A 19,945-nucleotide genomic window follows, 5' to 3' on the forward strand; every position below is an offset into this window, starting at 1 on the left:
TATATTTATATGCATTTCCAATTGTTTTCTGCATGTCAAACTATAAAAATATGGTTTGTGTTAACATTTTTGGCTTTCTGGAACGGACTAATAGTATTTACATGATCACTTATGGGAAAATTAGATTTGGTTTAGAGCCAACTTCGGTTAGAGTCGGACCGTCTTGTACGGATTAGTGACGCTAACCAAGGTACTACTGTAGTAGGAGTTTCAGTCGTAATTTAAATTTACATTTCATGTGGTCATGTTTACAACTAACTGCATTACCTCAGCCGATGATGACGTATAAGTCAGTGTTTTTGATTTTGAAATGACACAGAATAAAGATGCTGTAACTTCATGTCAAAAAATCCGAACAATCCCTTTAAGTGGTTTACTTTCAGTTTGAAAAGTGCTTCAGCTTTAGCATACATTCGGAATTAAGTAGATGTAAACCAAATAAGCATGGGAATGTACTTTCAATGTTCTAATAAAAATTTTAAACATTCTAGAAACGTTCTGTGAATGTTCTAATAAAATGGTTAAACATTCTAGAAGTGTCCTGTGACCGTTTTTGCATAACATTAGCAACTAACATTCGGATAACAAAAATACACATTAACATTCTGCAAACATTCCCAACTAACATTTCAGAAATATGGTCAGAATGTTCAAATAACATTCTTAGAATGGTAATTTGTTACCTGGGATGTTAATGTGAGACATAGAATAAACACAGCATAATCTGTTATTCGTTCTTCCATTGTGGTACGTAACCTGAAGTTATAAATTCTCGGTAGCCATTTTAAAACAGGTGTTTTTGCTCACTTGTTGTCTCTCCGTCCAGACTTTTTTTCCTACAGCATTTGACAGCCCCATATGCAAATGATATGCTAATTAATTGTGACGTCATCTAGCTACTTCTCGTAGTCTATTGCTACTTTTCTTACTGAAAAGTTGGCAGTAGTGCTACTATGTCACATCGCTCTAGCCGAGCCTGGAGGACTCTCATAAGGACCCAGCCTTCGTAATGTTAATGGAATTATTTACGATATAGATAAAATATATATAGTTCACGAACTATAATTGTTCTTATTTTGGCAGCTAGAAGTCACCTCTGATAGCGCTTGCACTAATAAAAAACCGTAGGTAGCTAATATAAGATATTGTCATTTGAAGTAGCCATTGTGATCCATCCATCCATTTTCTATGCCGCTCATCCTCACTAGGGTAATATCTATTTATTTATCTGTACTGTACAGACAGAATTCGAAACTGAAAGCAGAAAATGCAACAAAGTGGAGAGCTGTGAAGCATACAAGCCTATTCAAGAGTCAAATTGCATGTTGAGTATTGTAAAGTTGTACATATTGGCAGGTCTGCAGTAACATGGAAAGTACTCCCTGCCACTCATGACCCCCGGACAGTTCACTGCCGCCCATCCCACTATTTGAGAAGCACTGCAGTGTAATCTATCATATTTTAAGGTCGTTATTAAAGTGTTACATTACATTCCATCACTGAAACATTAACGCTTTTCTTCATGTATAACTTCCGGGTTTTCCTTGAAAGCTCCTGTTTCTTTAAGACGCTCTGTGCGCGAGAGGAGGGCGTGTCCACGTGAGCTAGCTCCTGCAGGAGGTATACATACATACGCACACGCTCTCGGCTCCCTGCTCTAGACCTAACATTTAGCAGTCCTCTGTCTTCGCTGGATATACTTGACAGCCGCACTGAAAAATCATTAAAAAAAACACTCTTCTGGTTTGCATTTTGATCGTGGGATGCGAGTACCCCCACCTCCTCAGCCCCTCCTTCTCCATTGTCAATCTGTTGGGGGGCCTCAACGTGGACCGGTTTTTATGAATGAAATGCAAGGTAAGCGTGCTCACAATTTAGATTAAAACTGTCCTTTTAAAAAGAATCCATTCGTTGTTGTTTTGTGACCTTACGTCATGTTTTTGTACCCTGACGGGGGGTGTGCATGGCAGCTGATGCTTTTGTGTTGGAGCTACTTATTGTTCTCCTGCCACTGCACCCACCCAGCTTTATGCTTCTCATGGCACATCAATACACCCCATTTAAATGGCCTATTGCATGATGGAGGCCCGTGTCTTCACCGAACATCGTTTTATTTACTGTTTTATCATCCTATTTGTTCATATTTTAAATGCACATTGAATAGTGGCCTTAACGCGCACTGTCCTCAAAAGAAATGCACATTATTCCTTAAAATGGACTCGTGTAAGATATCAATGCCATTTACTCGAATTAATCGATGTGTTAATGCAGTATTTCTAATGTGATGCATATTTGATGATGCATGATTCATATTTTGGCCATATTGGTTCACTTCGAAACACCTCTCTATAAACTTTTTATTTTGATTATTCTATATACCGTTTAGATAGATATACTGAATACTAGAATAAACATATTTGCTTAAGTAGCAAGGAATTTAGTTTGTGTTTTGTCCCAGTGAACAAGCTAGCTAGCTAGCTTTGTACATAGTACTTTTTAATATACAGTACTTGTGAAAACTTTAGGAAGCTAGCTAGGCTTGATAGACAAACAGTTTACTATAGATGGATAGATAATCATTTTGCCAGCAGTAGCTTTGCCATTGAAAAGCTAGGTACAGAGGATAAAAAATATCTGGTTGAATATCTAGCCGTTTTTTTAATTGATTTAGCTTGCACAAAACCTAACTTAGCTTTAGCATCAGGAGCTAACTAGATAGATGGATGGATGGATGGAAGGAAGGAAGTGTATTTGGTTAACCATTTATTTTGCCAGCAACACACCCCAGTTAACAAGCTTACCGGCTAGCTAGCAGTATTTGTTTTCTTCAAAACCAACATAATTACTAACTTTAGCAAACTAGCAAGCTAGACTGATAGACAGATTAAAATATATACATAAAACACACTAGATAGATAGATAAAGCTAGCTAGTGAGGGAGTGATGTCATGTGTTCATTGACATGGTATTAACTGACTTCCACCACTTTACCTTTTTGCGAGGAGATAATGTTATCAGTGATCATCGTGTGAGGCCTCCTTTGTTTTGGCAGCTTCTATTGTGTCACCTTTGACCTTTTTGTTATCCTAACCACACTTGGGGGTCTTTGTGGCATGACAGTGGATGGATTTCAATTGGTGAGCTGGCATCAAGCACAGCCTGTTTGGTGACTTACCTATAGATTTGACCTGCAAACCAGTCAGCACAGGTTTCATTCCTGCAACGTTCTTCTTCTACTACAAACCACTTCAACATGTGCTTGGTGCCTGAAGGTGAAAGTTCGCCTTTTTTCTCTATTTTTAGGCCCATCTTCTAACAATTTGCAGAAAGGACTTGGAAAAAGAGCCTCTCGGCATGTTATTTGTGTCATCCGTGTATGAACATGTTTGTGTGCTCGTTACAGGCCGTGTGTGTGTGTGTGTGTGTGTGTGTGTGTGTGTGTGTGTGTGTGTGTGTGTGTGTGTGTGTGTGTGTGTGTGTGTGTGTGTGTGTGTGTCCCTGTCCAGGCCCTTGACATTCCAGGAAATACCAACATAAACTGTTAGTTGTTATCCATGAATGCCTCCGAGGATGTGAAACTGCTGCCGACTCACTCTTGAAGGCAATGAAATGCTTTCGGAAGGATTTATTGTGTTCACAGTTTGCCTTGTTGACCACAAACAAAGACTTACTTTTGGTAGCAAAATCATTTGCTCTGTTTAACCGAAACAGTGCATGCAAAGTGAATCATAAAAATGTAAATACTGAACATTCATGGAAATGAAGACGGTTTCATAGGACAAGCAGTTTCCATGGAAATGCTGAAAACTGCCGTCTACTGTATTTGTGTAAATATAGTTAGTCACAATCAAAATAATGTCGACCCACTGTGTTGTTCTATGTTGTTTAACACTTTTCGTGCAACGTGTACATCTGCTACACCGGCACTGCTATAGCGGAGTCACGATACTTGCAAACGTCTAATTTTAAACTCTCTTATACATCAAACGGTGTTTGACAGTTGGTTTTGGATATAAATGCAGAACTATACAGATATCGTTTTGAATAACGAACAAAACTATTACAACAAATTGTAAGGACACTTGCTGATGTCACCAACTAGTGGCCTGGTGTAAATATTAGTGTGTTTTTGTAGCTCCTTGTGTGTTGTCATCCTGTTTTTGGTATCATATCACTGTCATGTAAACCAATACTTAGTTTAACTTGAAACCATTCATAATATCCTTTGAATATTGTCTCTTTTCTATTGGTGTTGTCCCACTTTGGCATTGTCAGCTTGTCTCACATGTCACTGTGTGAAAGACTTGCGCTGGTGCTTTTGTTCGGTGCCATTGTGCTTGTCATTGTGAGCCAGCACTGTGGAAATTCTGTTGCACAAACCTGGTGGTTAATGTTAAACAGCTCGAGGAGGTCAGTTGATTTTTGTGGTCATTGATTGATTAATACTCGGCTTCAAGCTGGTAGTTTGTTGCCTCTCTGCCGCTCACTCTGTAATTACGGCACTTTTAAAACAAGATTTTGTGGATCCCATAATTTCCCCCTAGCATTCCTTCCATCACACAAAGGAATGCACGAAGGTTTTCCGGCACAGTCTGCCAAGACGTGGCCTCATGGTTCTTCACGTTTTGCTAGCCTCTCTTGAAACTGACCCAGTGTCTTTCTGTGGTAACGATTGTATGGACACACATGGAGCAGCGGCTCTGTTGGTCTATTATAATGTGTTGATGGAGATACGAGTGCTGTTTGTTTGCTTGGGCTTGTTTACACAGGAACAGCAGGAGGTGGAGTAGATTTCCGGAGATGGGATAGGAGGCGTCATTCGGTCATTTTCTCCCTGCCCTTCCTGTGGATGTAACCCCCCACTCTTCAACGTGGGGGACATGATATCCAACTAAACATAGAAAAAGAGAAATAACAAAATGCGGATTTTATCGCTGAGCCGAAATACCCTAAAAAGTCTGAATACTATAACAATGAAGACATCACAGCATATCATAGAAATCCCCAGATGCCGCCATAGATGTTGACATATAGACATTAATTAAAAGCAAATGAAATTACTTTTAACTTAATATGATGTATTTTCACTTCCATGGTGACCGCTTTCCTTTTCTTTGGTACACTTCCGCTTGGGAGACATAATGAAGTGCAAAAAGTCAACTAACAAGCGATGTTTTTCCTCAGTGTCGCTCTGCATCTCACACTGAATCCTTCTGCATGCTGGAGGCACACACGGCATTGCTGGGCTGCAACCACGTGATGGAGAGGCTGGCTGCGCCACTCCTGGGTTTGACTTGGAGCATACATTCAATACGCCACCGTTCAGTTACAGTGAGGCAATTCTTTCGGTAGTTCCCATTTCAATGAGCTTTTTTGGGTCCCAACAATATTTCAACGTTGGTTTTAGTATAAATTTTGCATGTTGTTGGTCACTGCTAACTTGAGCGTACTCAGATTCGGCTCCCCTCGATCTCTGCGTTTTTTTTTTTTTTGGTTGTTACTTGAACTTTTTTTTCTTTGATGGACTATCTTAGTAGTAACTTTTTCCGAAATCTTTATTTGAACGAGTTTTGCATGCGAGAACGGCGCACGTATGCTGCATTTTTGCTCTGATTTCACTTGACATCTCGCTACAGATACACTTATTTGCCCCCCCCATCTGCTTGAGCCGGTGACGACTGCAACACGATGTAACGTCATGTGCAACCCAGCAATTCTTCCTGTAACTAGTTCTCGAGTGAGTCTTGTGTTAACCACGCAAACATGGGCACGTTCGGAACAATGGCATGGCGGAAACTGAGGACCACCGGCACACATCTCGCCTGCTCTGCCTGTCAAAAACAGGTACTACCAGGTGGTATTTGGTCGACTAACCAATATCCATATGTGTGATGCTCACTTATTGCTGAGAATATTTTTGAATTTTTACTGCTACCCGGCTAGAAATTGCAAAAATAAAAAATATACTAACATTAGTTTATTCTGTTGCCGCAGTATTATGCTTCAGTCCCCACATTGCTTCAGTCATGTGGCTAAACAGCATTTTCTCCTGTAAATGTTAGGATATTCTAGCAATGCCATTACATAATTACGTCATGGACTGTTGTATCACTTGCAGTTTGTTTGGAATGACAAAAGTCATCATCTCATTGAGTGCTTGACTCCCATTAGCATAAAAGGCACTGTTGTTTCTACAGAAGTGGAGTACTGGTCTTCTTCCCTGATGACACGTATTAGAAAAGTGTAGGTCAGGAGGGCGAGTGGTTTCTAGAGTATGTGAGGCTGTAAAAGTAGCACAGACTAGTCATCTCCTTGCATCGCAGGTCAACCGCTATGCTACATACTGATTGGCTGCAGGCTTGAAGTCAACAATGCAGTCATTGGCTCTTGAAGCATCTCTTCCTACTTATGCCTTGTAATTTGTCCATTTCATCATTGATCTAACGTCTGATGAAAGCTCGTTCAGGCATCTTTAGGTGAAGATGGTCATACCCAAACAGAATATACTGCTCGGTGAGGTGAGCAAAGGTCACATCACAGCAGCTCGCCAGGTACGAATGGCGCTAAAACACTCTTATGTGAGAAATAAGGCACACAGACACACCATTTTTTTAAGAACTACGCATCTGCTCATTCTTGTTTAGACCATACTGAACCACACTCAGGTCGTATGGTTCACTTTAGCTGATGTCACCCTGGTACCGTTTGTAATGGTAGGCTCTTATCTGGCATCATTTGTGGTGTCCCCTGTGGGTTGTGCTCCAAATGCTCTGGAAGATATGTTAACATACATTTAATATAAATATCCTAAGTTTATTTAATTCATAACCATTAGACAAATGGTCAATGACTTGCAATTAGTTCTGAGTCCTGACCATGTTTGTGATAATGGCGGCCATGTTTTTCGACCAATCTTGCATAAATTTTACAGGCATGTGCTTGTCAATCCCTTAAAGATGTGTGCTGAATTTTGTGGTGATACAAACTACACAGCCTAAAGTTACAGCAGGTGTTTTGAGCGCATTAAGCTGTGTGAGAAAATTCAAGTCAATTTGACTAAAGGGGTTTGATAACAATGCTACCATGTGGTGTATTGCCATGGGGAAGTTGCAGTTGGGGAGACATTGTGGCTGTCTATGACCATGCATTTCATCTTGTACACCAAGGGCCCTAGGATTTCCGCGTTAACGGAGTTGCGGAACGTTAGTGTGGGGAAGTATTTCCCCAGCGGACGGCTCATTCATAGCGCCATGTCCTCACAAACACTCACCAGCCTCCGCCTGAACTAAACATATGGAGGCGGCAACCGGAAACATCGGCTAAGTCGGCGAAAAAAACTTTGAAACACATCAATAGCCAGTGTAAGCTAACTGGGTTAGCTTAGTTTAGCGGAGCATGTTCATGCGGCTGTGTATGTGCCACTCAGGCTGTATGAGTTGTGTTTTAGTGCTTGTTAGCGATGAGAGATACGGACCAAAACTCATATCCTGATATATTTAGGTTGAATATCGATATGATATATATATATATAAAGCTATTTTTTTAAGTAAAAAATCATAGCCAAATATGTGTGTCAATTTATTAAAATAAATACTTAACATGAGGATGTTTTTTGACATTTTAAAGCTTCATGCAAGATGCACATTATAAAAATATATCTAAAAATAACTAAAATAAAGTATGCCATTCTCTTTTTGAAATAAATATAGAAAAAGTCAAATATATCTTTTTTTTAATAACAAACCTTCAGCTAATAACAAAAGAAGAAAATATGAAGGAGTGCCCAGTTTAAGAGGAACATTTTAAATGCCAGCAACTCAAAAATACTTTTAATTTAACATTTTTAGAAGACACAAGCATGTCCTTATTTTGTGCCAGGAACACCAACCTGTCAAGTGCATCAAGCTTAGCAACTGTCTACCTTCCTTGTACATTTGTGGTAGAGCTTGTCGTGCTCAATAATTGTGACTGCGAAACTCGCTGTACATCGCCAGTCCATCATTTTCAGCAGATTTTTAAAGTCGTCTTTTCCCCACTGTTGCAGAGGGGACCGTATCGTACCAATTTGATAGCACACCTCTTTATAATAGCACTCCACTTTGCTTTTCCTTTCATGGGGAACGCAACAGCAGCGCACAGCTTCACACATTCCTCATGTTGGAGTTTGTGCCAAATTTTAAGGTGATGAAAAATATTTTTTTTCTGCCTTGAATTCGAAATACTTCCACATTACAGAGCGACCGCTTATTTCTTGCTGACTAATTCGTCCACCACAGAAGCTGTTGCTTTGACTGGAGCCGCCGGGCTTCTGCTCCGCCTCTCCTCCCTCCTCCTGCATGCAGGGATGAGGGAGATGCACAACAAATCCAGTCTGTAGCGATATTGACGATATGGTTGGTTTTGATATCGTTCTGAAAGTAAATAGAGTATATTGCCCAGCCCTAGTGCTTGTTAATGTCACCGAGCGTTTTAGGTCGGCCGCTGACTTCGTGCAGTTGTGTGTGAAATAGGGACGTCAGCCACGGCTTCAAGAGGCACTCAGATGGCTATCTCACTTAGCCATAGTCAAAACACATTTTCAACACACATCACACATCCGGCCTTCACAATAAGAGCGGTGCACATCCTGTCTAATAGTGGTAATGAAATAAGGGTATCATAAAAATAGCTTACATTAATAAAGCTATTACAGTTGCATTTTCAACTACGTATTCTTTAACCACAAGCATGGATGTGATCGTTTATTGAGGATTTGCAAAATTAGCGACGCTACATCTGTTTCTGAAATACTGGACAAAATTGTCCAGTGATGTATTGCATCAATACATTGAAGGATTTTTGTCATTTTATTCACTAACACAAAAAGCACACAATCTATGGTGATAAAATAAGCATAAAACGTAAACAACGGAATAAAAAAAAAATTAAAATGGAAAAAACGCAATTTAGGAATAAATGAAATAGAATTGTAGAAAAAAATAAAACAGATTTCATAGGGCACCATAAACCCTCTTGCGCTCAGCTGAACTGTTTTCCTTAGTAGAAATGGGACTTTTGCTCAAAATCAGCCTCTTGTGTGGGTTTTGGGACAGCAGAGCAGTGAAGGAGAAGCTCCATATGTCAAAAACAAAATGCCCCATACGGGCCACTTACAGCACAGCTAAATCAGCCTTTTGTTTAAGCCGGAGTGCTGTTATTGTAAATTCCCATCAGAGCGTTGTGTTCCATCTTTGCCGAGGGCAGCAAACATGCTGTTCCCTGAGAGATAATGTGATTTCCAAGGCTAAATGAGCTCTGTGGGCCTGCTAACTGAGTTTGGTGGCAGATCTGAATCTCAGAGGTGTTTGGGTAATAGTAATGGTAGTGCGTTACAACCTCTTGTTTGCAAATGGAGTGTAGGCTAACAAATGGGACGTCTACAAATGACTCGCACGCCCCTCTCCTCCTGAAACATGTCATTTCACCCTCGGGTTATCGCTTATTCGTCCAGGTCAACGACTTCAAATGGTGCACACACAAAGCCCCCTTTCTAAGGCTTCCCAGACTGTACAAAGACGGTGCATCAATCGTCAGAGAGGATGACATAATGTATGTCTGTGTTTGTGTCTCCCTGCCCCCATTGTATGAGAGCAGCGTCAGGAAGTCACACTGAACACAAATGATGCAGGAAGTCAATATTTTTCCTGAAAGTCCTCATAAATTCAAAGTATTGTTTGGCTCTTTTATGTAATACTGGTCCTGTAAAACTTTAATGGAAGCCTATTAATTATGATTGAATCTTGGGATTGCAGCCAGCCAATGGGCAGCAAATATTATCTCAGGTGAACATGCTTAAGATTTATGGCTCCCTGTTTATTGATATTGCTCTGCTTGCCTCCCAGATGGTTTAAACTGATTTAGACCCCCCCCCCATAAAAGCAGGTTAGGTATGTAATTGGTAGTTATGTGTACATAAAAGTGTGTTCCCCCTTGTGCTTTCCATCAAAGAACTGGGCTAGAGGCAGCAGTGTTTGCACGTGTGCAAGACCTAGTCCATCACTTAATATCACATTAATGGCTGAAAATCAGAATGTGCATGTGTCAGAGTTTATGGTGCCACTTATACCACTCGGTTTTCAAGCAGGGCATGCACTGTGAAAATTAGGCCCAATTCCGAGTCGTCCAGCTCACCTTCAGTTGGGGATGATTCTGATTTTGTGCATAAGGGGGAAACGGGGAGCTTCCAACCGGTCGTGTGATACAGTATTTCTGATGTGTCAGAAATTTGGTCACACAACTCAAACCCATCCTCAACTCAGTACTAAACTCGGCACAATATGCTAAATGAATTTTATGAAGGGTGTTGTTGCTTGTCTATACCTCGGGGTGTCCCGGTGCAGCTTTTTCACTTTCGATCCGATACCGGTATTGGTTTGGTTTGGTTTAATTTTATTTGAACATGCTGCAGGTTATAACGGAATGAATCATTTCACAGTTCCACATGTCCAAAAGGAGTAGGAAGAAGCAGAGCCTATTCAATCCTATCCCCCATCCGTTCCAGTGCATATTATTACAGGCGTTTGTTAGTCCTTTTGTCATCCATGGCTGGTTGTTTTTCTTTTGCTTCTTGGACTTTTCTTGCCAGGGACAGTTCTTATTGTAGAGCTCCTTTTAAGTGCATAAAAAGTGATCATATGCTTCATCCACATCTTTTGCACTGTAGACACTCTCCCATCTTCGTACTGCACTCAACTGCAACTTATTCCTGCCACACGGCTGACATCATCCCTGCTCCTTGCTACTTTGTTAGCACGCTAAAAATCCGCTGATACAGGTCACATAGATTAACTGTACATTTTTCAGGTGATCGGCGTTGAAAGACGTTTATCGGCATATGCCAATCACATGCTTTTTCACGGAAATCGGCTGAAACTGATTGTTGGCCGATGGATCACAGCATCCCTAACGTTTTTTTATTATTATAAAATATCAAAGTATGGCTGGACAGCCCTGACGTAAATAGACAAAGACAAGTAAAGTAGAAAAGACAAAAACAGTGAGCTGGACTTGTTCAGCTACAAGCGGGAACTATTAATGCTGATATCCATGTTGAAAAGCCATTTCAAGAATTCTGAAAGCGTTAGACTCACAGTACCAGTTGCCTGTGATGATGTACATGTGACATCAATTCCGCAACATTACTGAGTGAAAGATGACATATCAAAGGAAATATTGTATTGAGCTACTATATATTAATTTTTATTATAGGGTTGGTATTATTATTATTATTATTATTATTATTATTACATATTATAACAGTGGTTTATTTGGTGTTAAAATGTTGACAATAATAGTTTAGCATCAATTTGCATGGTTTTGTGACTCGGTTAAATAAAGTTGGTTTGTCCAGTCATATTTTTTCATTGTACTTTTCTTAAAACTAATGTTAAAAATCTTGTCTTGTTCTCGCTGGCCCAATCTCGTGCATCGTCTTGTCTCATGAGTTGGGTGTCTCCATTTACAGCATTCTGTGTTTCACTGTTTTGTGGTTACGTGTGAGCCCTCGTAAATTAAAAAAGTAACTTTGGTTCGTAAACACGAGACTTGCTCAAACGAGTTACAGTAAAAAATAAGCTGTGTGCTCAATATTGATCCACAATGGTCTCATTCGCTTGACTGTCAGGACCATCAACAAGGATGAAGATCCATATTGTAATATCGACCCGGACGTTGTAAGGATGACGAGGAAGTGGTCAATGAACAATCTCTTTATTGCAAAAACAAAACTGTCAGCCGAATAACACCAAAAAATCAGCAAACTTAACTGTCCTGTCTGCACACAGCCACACACAAAGTCAGGCCACATGTTGCATTCACAGGCGGTCGGAAATCACAAAACCATTAACACTTACAGTACACATAACTGCCAGGTAGCAACCCAGCAGGTAAAAAATCTTCTGAAAGCGACGGTAATAACTACACAGTGTAGTGGGCTCATTGAGATGGAAAAGTGTTTGGCTTTTATTTTTTATTACCGTTTAATTCAATTATTAGATTTAGTTTTTTATTAATACAAAGTAATAAAAACACTAAAGCTATGATTTAGGCGTAAGTTCCGACTTAAACCAAAACTCGACTTGCACCACAGGAACAGAACTCGCACGTAACCTGAGGACCACCTGTATTGTGTCAGCACTTAGATCGCTAGCTTTGAAGTCGTTTTCTTTTTGGTGTCTTCAGCCGAAATGACACAATCCTCACGCAACTTAAAAACAAGCAAAAACTTGACAAACACGACAGAAGTGCCAATTTGGAGTTTTGAAAACAAATAGTCAAATGGATGGTTGCCATTCACTATTTCCAATGAAAACGGGCATGACGTGCTAATTGTTAACGCTGAAGGAAATGCAGAAAAACAACGAGAACAAAGTGTTTCTGCACTGCTACTCCTGTGCTGTAACTTTACATATGTTATATTTTAACTCCTATAAACTCTGCAAAGGATATGTTTAGGGCAAGATCCTAGGGTGGCTGTTGTTTTTCTCTACGCTGCCAACTAGTGGCTTGCACACTACATGATTTTCATTAGTTTTAGCAGGTCTGTGTGAATTGTTTTGTCATTGTTGTAAAAAGAAAAAGAAAAGTACTCTACGAATCTGTTTCGTGTTATGTGTGATTTCACTGTCTGAGTGGAAATCAGCAGACTGGCCCTGTCGAGCATTTTCAGTGTTTGCGTCAGCCCGAGTGTTGCTAAAGTGTGTTTACTAAGTCAATCCTCCCATGCTGTGACTTCGCCTTTCCCACGCCAAATGCTGCTTTCCCAGGGCCCCCATCTTCCAAAGTTTTTCCCCTCCCTCATTGACGTGTACACCCACACATGCATGTATACTATGCTAAAGCTATAAATACAACCAGACTATGAATTTAGCTTGCTTGCAGGAAGCCTCTGGTGCTGTTGCATCAGATCTGGTTTTCTTTCAGCTGATCAAAAGTGGTCTGTAACAAATCTCTGAACCGTGTCGCAGCATCAGGCTTGATCCAGGCCGGTTAGGGGGTGGGGATCAGTTAGAGGAGTGGAACCAGACTCACAATTAGGATTTTTGTCTCTCCCATTTGTCTCGTTTTTCTCCCTGCAGTCTTGTTTATACCACCCAGAAGCGTTTTGCTGGATGTGAACTGTCTAGCTCCTCCTGGCTGCCCCAACCTCCCATAGGAGAATATGAAACTGCAATAATAAACATGCTGCCGTGAAAAAAGTAACTTGTACTGTGTTTTGGCAGGAAACACATCCACCATCATGGAAAGTTGTCTTAGCATTAATCAAAAGAGCATAACACTCATTTGTCGTTGTTCTGCTGTGAATTTAGTGTAAATCAGATTCAAAAGCCTGACACAGAAGGAGGCCACGTGTTGCATAACGCAGACGGATGCTAACAGGAAACACCGTTGCTTGTGAGGGGGTGCGTGTCTCTATTGAAACGAGGCAGGTGAAGGCATTAACAGGAAGTCAAGGCTCAGCTGGCTCACATTGGTGACAAAATACAGAACAAATGAGACCAATGGAGTTTTTGTTTTAGGAGCCGAGTTTGTTCGACAGTGCGCCACTACGTCAAGTAGATGATGGCACTGACGTTCCCAAATTATTGAATGTAAAGTTTTTGTAGTTACTGCATGTTTTTTTTTCTTCATTCATGAATTTAAAGACAGACAATCCTTCAGTGTGTCTGCAACTTGACATTTTATAGCATTATTTATTTGTATTATTTACTTTTATGTATATACATTTATTTTTATTTAAAACTGGGAAGCACTTTAACTCTGTGAAAGATATTTTAGGTTTGTTCCCTGTGAACACTGCCTCGTAACAAACTTAGGCCAAATCCAGCTTTACAGTAAAAGTGTACGATCTTTTTCCCAGCATATAGTTATTTGTATAAAAACACCACCGAAGAGGTCAATGCACTAAAACGCTTGCCACATTCATCAGTGAATTCTCCCGCTGCTGCCAAACCTGGCTTAAATCTGATTTGGATAGTGCGTCTGTCTGTGTAAAAAGCCAGAGCCTTAGAGTAAACATCGTGGAAGCCAGAGAGTGGTGCATACTTATCTCAGTAAAGTGCATCCTACAGTGATTTTGCAGTTGCAATTAAAAGGTGCCAGGAACCGCTTTGCACTTATTTCAGACCACCATGGTAGAGGTGCTCTTTTCATGTGTTTCTACATGTTGCCGTGGCGCACTAATGAGACACACAGCGCCTGACCTGCAGGGGAGAGGGGGCGCCACCTGTGGAAGCGGTTAATGGCGTCTCGTTGGCGGTGTGGGCTGAGGTTTCCAATGCAAACACGCCTTGTCAGTCAGCTCAGACGAGGCCTCCAATTCTTATTGTCCATTCACATGTGTCAAAACAATTCTTATTCTAGGCCCAGTTAATAGATACCTGTAGAGGAAAATTGGCTATATTGTCTAGTAGGAATGGGTACTTCTCACATTTGAACCGATACAGTACCAGTGTGTGGTACAACGTGTGCCTGTGAATCAGTACCAGTACTTAAGGATACCATTGTTCTGTGCTTGTGTGTGTTTGTGGTAATAAATGCTCATTTCCTAATATAATTATTTTTAATTGAACATATTTATCTCCCTCATTTTTTACATTGGGTAGATTAAGTTAACTAAATTGGAACTGTTGCTACGTAGTGAATGATTAATGCTGGATTACAGAGCGGTAGGCGTGTAACAATACGTGGATCTGTATCGAACCGTTCAAGACACATGTGTACCGAACCGTGACCCTGTATCGAACAATACGCAGTTTCATATTTACTTTATCAACTTCTGACGCCGCTCTGTGCTGAATGCTCAGTGTATCTGCAATCAACTACTCTGGCTTAGGTTGCATTGTCAAGCACAGAGCCACTGAGCTCTGCCTCCCAAATTCATACCATGCTGAAAAATGTTGGCAATTTCAATAAAGGTCATTTTATTTTGGTATCAAAAAAGTATCAAACCAGAGCACAAACGCGGAGAACCGAACTGTGAATTTTGGGTATCGTTGCACCCCTACGAGCGGCTTCAGAAGTTTGATAAAATAAATATGATACTGCGTATAGTTCGATACAGGGTCACGGTTCGATACAGATGCACGTATTGTTACACCTCCTTTTCACTGACTAACGAAATGTACACGTTTGATTTTCAGTCTGCTCAAATTCATTTGTGAATACAAAAATGAAGTCTTGGTGGTTTGGTTTGGTTCAAATTGCTACGATTCTACAGACCGATTCTGCGTCCAGGCGTCGTGACGTATTAAAAATTTCTTCTTCCAGAACATCTTGACATTTATTAAACAGGTTGGTTTTATCGTATCCATTATGTAACGATTCGTTTGTATAACAATTCAATTTGTGGTTGCCAATACTTGCTTAAGGATTGCTTAAGAATAAATTATCAGTGAGTACAAAAAATGAGTTAAAGATGCAATACAAAATCAGGATGAACATAGGGTGGTATGGCTTGCCATGATGAATTACTTTAAATAGTGCTATCCAAACCTGCACTTCGCACCCAAAGGTGAGGGATTTATTTAAATTCCTCAACAAATGAATGTGCTATGGTATCTTCAATTAGTTGTTGAAACTTTCCCACCTGCACGGCCGTTGGAAGCAGGAACTTTTTGTGCTGATAATCCTCCTGATCAGAGCAGCCATTTGACAGAACGGTGCAGCAACTGGTAACAATACACAAGCACACATACTGTATGTATATTGACATGGACACACTGCGCTGGATGTTGACGTCACTAGGAGTCGCTGCTACTGGACCGTTAACTACCGTCCCCGTAATAAAGTTAAATATGAGTACTGAATGAAGTGAATCAACTGACTAAAAGAAGAAGAATCAACTGTATTTCACAGGTCCACTACAACTCCCGTGACCACCACATACCCAGAAGACGAAGACGTCACAGACAGACAGACTTAATCGAGCAATGTTTAACGTCTTTATCATTAAAAGTACTAAAAAAACACACACATCCACATAAAGTCTGCCATGTGCAATGCTTTATTTCCTACTGTCAATTCAGTCGATTGATTATCTTTTAAACAGGATCAATATAGATTACCGGTCAAAATTTAGAACACTCCAATTTCTCTGGAGGAAAAAACAATATTTTTAAATGTTAAGATGGCCTGTACTCTTCCATTGTTTTTGCCATTTTTGTAGAAACAAATGACTTTCTCCAGTACAATGCTGTTCAACTGATGTTTACGGGGTATAGTACCACAGTGTGTTCCCAACACTGTTTTTATGCAGACAGAGGAGGTAGTAAGTACTCCACAACTTGGAACACCTGGAGGAATTAGTTGCACCAACTCCCGAGGCTTGATCAACCTCCATTTCTGCAAAACAGCTTTAAGTTGTTGACCCATTTTGTGGTCCCTGAAACGGGCCTTTTTCTCTAATTTTGGAATACACGTTATTTTTAAATTTTGGGTAACGTTACTTTTTTTGTTGTTTTTTTTTTTTGTAACCTCTGGCACTTCACCACTTACCTTTGTACCATTTCAGGCTATTCATGGACTTGAACGACTTCAATTTCAATAAATAAGTGGAAAAATTGGGGTGTTCTAAAAGGTGTGACCGGTGGTGTTTGTCGTCTGGAATGGAAACTTGCTGAAGACAGATCGATGTCGTTCGATCATAGCTAAACCTCCTTTAAATTCACCCCAGACGTATTTGGACAACTAGGTAGGGTTCTAGTGGGCAGCATTCAGGAGCTTTATCTACCTCTGAATGCGCTTTAAAATGTCGGTTGCACTCCTCAGCGGTTGGTGTAAAACACATGGTTGTTCCACTTGTACTGTTTACAATCAACTCATCAGCAGGTTGTTTGTCTATGTGTGCCCTGCGATTGGCTGGCGGCCAGTCCAGGGTGTACCCCGCCTGTCGCCCGAAGTCAGCTGGGATAGGCTCCAGCATGCCCGTGACCCTAAAGAGGAGAAGCGGCATAGAAAATGGATGAATGGATGCTAATGCTGGCTGAGTGCTGAGTGCCTCATGCATCTTGTGTAACACATTGCATTTTCTTTTCATTTTTAGGTCCCTATGCTGACTGATCGTCAGGATTTTTCACCTACTTTCTCAACCAACGATTGAATTGCAGCCCCGCCTCCCTCCAAGCCAGCTCTTCCTGCAGCCAATCCGCCACCATGCCCATTCTTAAGCAGCTGGTGTCCGGCTCCTCCCACAAGAACCGACGTTCTCGCACCGACCTGACCAGGGAGATGATCAGCGCCCCGCTTGGTGACTTCCGCCACACCATGCACGTCGGCCGCAGCGGAGACGCATTTGGAGACACCTCCTTCCTCAGCACCCGCTCGGGAGAACCGCCCGCAGAATCCACCTCCTTCCCCAGTTCCCCCCGACCGGGCCTACTGTCACGCACTTTCAGGAGCAGCAAGCGTTCTCAGTCGGTGACCAGAGTGGACCAGCAGCGAGAGCACCCCCTGGTGGTCTCAGATGGGTCCCCCACTTACGTAAAGAACGCCATGTCTCTCCCTTTCCTCAATGATGAGGACAGAGGAGACAGCATGGTGGCCAAGAGTTTGTCCTCCAGTCCATTAAAGCAGCTGGGGGAATGCGATGGTGGGGGGGCAGCTTCCGCCAATCACTTCTTGGAGGTGGACGAGCGACAATTCGGGGAAGCGACTGAACTACCTGACAGCTGTCGCCCATCTGTAGGTGGAATGAAGCATGCCGAGTCTGTCTTGTCCTTCCATGTGGACTTGGGCCCTTCGATGCTGGGGGACATCCTGGGTGTGATGGAGAAAGAGGATGACGATCTTGGCTATGAGGAAGGCAAGAGCAGCGAAGGCCGTGCCTCGCCACCGCTCAGCAACCACGAAGAAGAAGAAGAAGAAGACCACCAGAAAAGGATGGCGGTGGACGAAAAAGAAGCAACTCAGACAACCTCCTTGTATCCAGAACCAGAGATTCGCGGGCCGTACACCCCCGAGACCCGACCCAAGCATCTGCAGCATCTGGACAGCTGTTCCGTTTCCAGCTCGGGCTCGGCTGCCCTGGACGACAGAGCCCACGTGTACATGGCCGACACGGACAGCGCCACCTTCAGTGCTCCACCAGAAGAGGAGAGCAACTTCTCGTCCTTCTTAGATGATGAAGATGATGAGATCCGCGTATGAGGTTCCTTCAACTCTGGAATGTTGTTTATGTAAGAAAAGCGTCCCTTGAGAGTGGAAAGTTGGATACAGAGAACCATGTGGAATTTGAATAAGGAACATTCCAGAAGGACAGCTTAGAAAGAAGGAAAAACTGTCATTCTCAGCCTCGTTTGACGTGTCCCATGCCCCCCCCCCACCCCAAACCAAATTTGGCTGGCCATCACACCACCACAGGAATGCTGCTTTGGGGTATCTTCTGACCAAGAAGGCCACTGACTACAGTGTGAATCCCTGCTTGGAGCCTCTGCATCGGAATATAATACAAAAAAATGTGCCATTGAGCTGTCAGGCTGGGATTTATGCAACAATGGACGCTACTTCCCCAATCCTTCTGGAGTTTTCAGGCAGTGTGTGTATTGCCAACTGGAAACATGACCGTTTAGCATTAAATGTAAAGTACGCTGTTATCACAGGGAAGCAAAGGTGTGGACGTGAAGTTTTGTCAGTTATCACTTCCTGTCGCACTGCCCTTGAAGCTTGTTTAGGTTTCATTCGTGTCAGCGCACCAGCAGGCCCAGTTTAATCACACTATATCTGCATTTTGATGTCTTTTTGTTTGTTTTATTTTTCGGTGTGTAGATACAAAAGCAAAAGACGGCAATAATGAAGATTTGTATGCAGGAATTAACCCTACAATTGAAATGGACGTGTGCCAAAATATTATTATTTAGCCATTGTTGTGAATGTTGGGGAGTTCCGCTCAGTCATTCATGTTTAAGTATAAAAGGTTGCAAGACAAACAATGTGCATAACTGGATATTTATGTTGTTAATCACTCAAAACACTATAATATATAATTCAGGTCATTTGTGCGACTGTGGACGTTTTCTATGTTATGCCTTACTGTTATCTTTTCATTGTGTATTTACAGCCTTTTTCTGTATTAGCCAAAATAACCTATATTTTTCAATAAAATAAATTTGTGATCACTTACGGATGTTTTTCGTAATTGCAAGAGAGGCTTGCGACTTTGTTTGCACGATAGTATTCTCAGACACCACCTTTGATGTGTGGCATTTTTCATCTAATAAGCTTTTCAAAGGAATACAACCACACTTTTTAAATAATTCATTAAAAATATTATTTTAATTTGACATTTTTTTGTTACATTTTATTTGTATTCATTGTCATTGCATTTGTTTTATTTTTATTTAGTTTAAATCCACTTTTTGATTTTTATTTATTTTTTGGTTTCTTTTTCTGGTTTCTTTTTTGACCGATTTTTATTTTTCTTCCTTAGTCAACTGGAAATAACTTTAATCCAAAGGAATTCAGCCCCCACCCCCAGCATCCATGAAGTATTCTCATTTCGATGCCGAGGAGTTAACTTGTTAGTCTACGCTCGAACATCAACAAAAAGAATTTCCTGCAGGTGGGCCCTCAGACGTCGAGGAAGGAAGGAAGGAAACAATTGAGTTCTCTTGGACGTGTGTGCAGTTTGAACCGTGCACGCTGAGATTGATGTGATGACTCGTGAGAGTGTGTACACGACGGGAGAGCTTAAAAAATGTCTGTTATGCCTCACGGAAAGGCGTAAAAGTGGTTGAGATGTTCAACTTGTAAGGAGTGTGTTAAAATGTGATGTTTCTGATGCCAAAAAAAGTGAATACAGTCTTCACATTTCAGCAAGCATTTTTATTTCAATACAGACCTGATCAAAATCTTAACACCAGTTGAAATTGGCTAGAATTTGCATTTTGCACATTTGGATCTTAATGAGGTT

The 19,945-nt window shown here is 41.2% G+C and overlaps 1 protein-coding gene across 1 annotated transcript; it reads left to right on the forward strand.

Annotated features, from left to right (window-relative positions):
- The first annotated feature begins 1,604 nt into the window (after positions 1 to 1,604).
- LOC129171559 (cdc42 effector protein 4-like) lies at positions 1,605 to 19,250 on the forward strand. Its single transcript, XM_054760331.1, has 2 exons — positions 1,605 to 1,857; positions 17,081 to 19,250. The coding sequence occupies exon 2, from the start codon at positions 17,191 to 17,193 to the stop codon at positions 18,181 to 18,183; it is 993 nt and encodes a 330-aa protein (XP_054616306.1). The 5' UTR covers positions 1,605 to 1,857; positions 17,081 to 17,190; the 3' UTR covers positions 18,184 to 19,250.
- The last annotated feature ends 695 nt before the right edge of the window (positions 19,251 to 19,945 follow it).

The sequence above is a fragment of the Dunckerocampus dactyliophorus genome, chromosome 18 (assembly GCF_027744805.1).
Source record: "Dunckerocampus dactyliophorus isolate RoL2022-P2 chromosome 18, RoL_Ddac_1.1, whole genome shotgun sequence".
Classification (NCBI taxonomy): Eukaryota; Metazoa; Chordata; class Actinopteri; order Syngnathiformes; family Syngnathidae; genus Dunckerocampus; species Dunckerocampus dactyliophorus.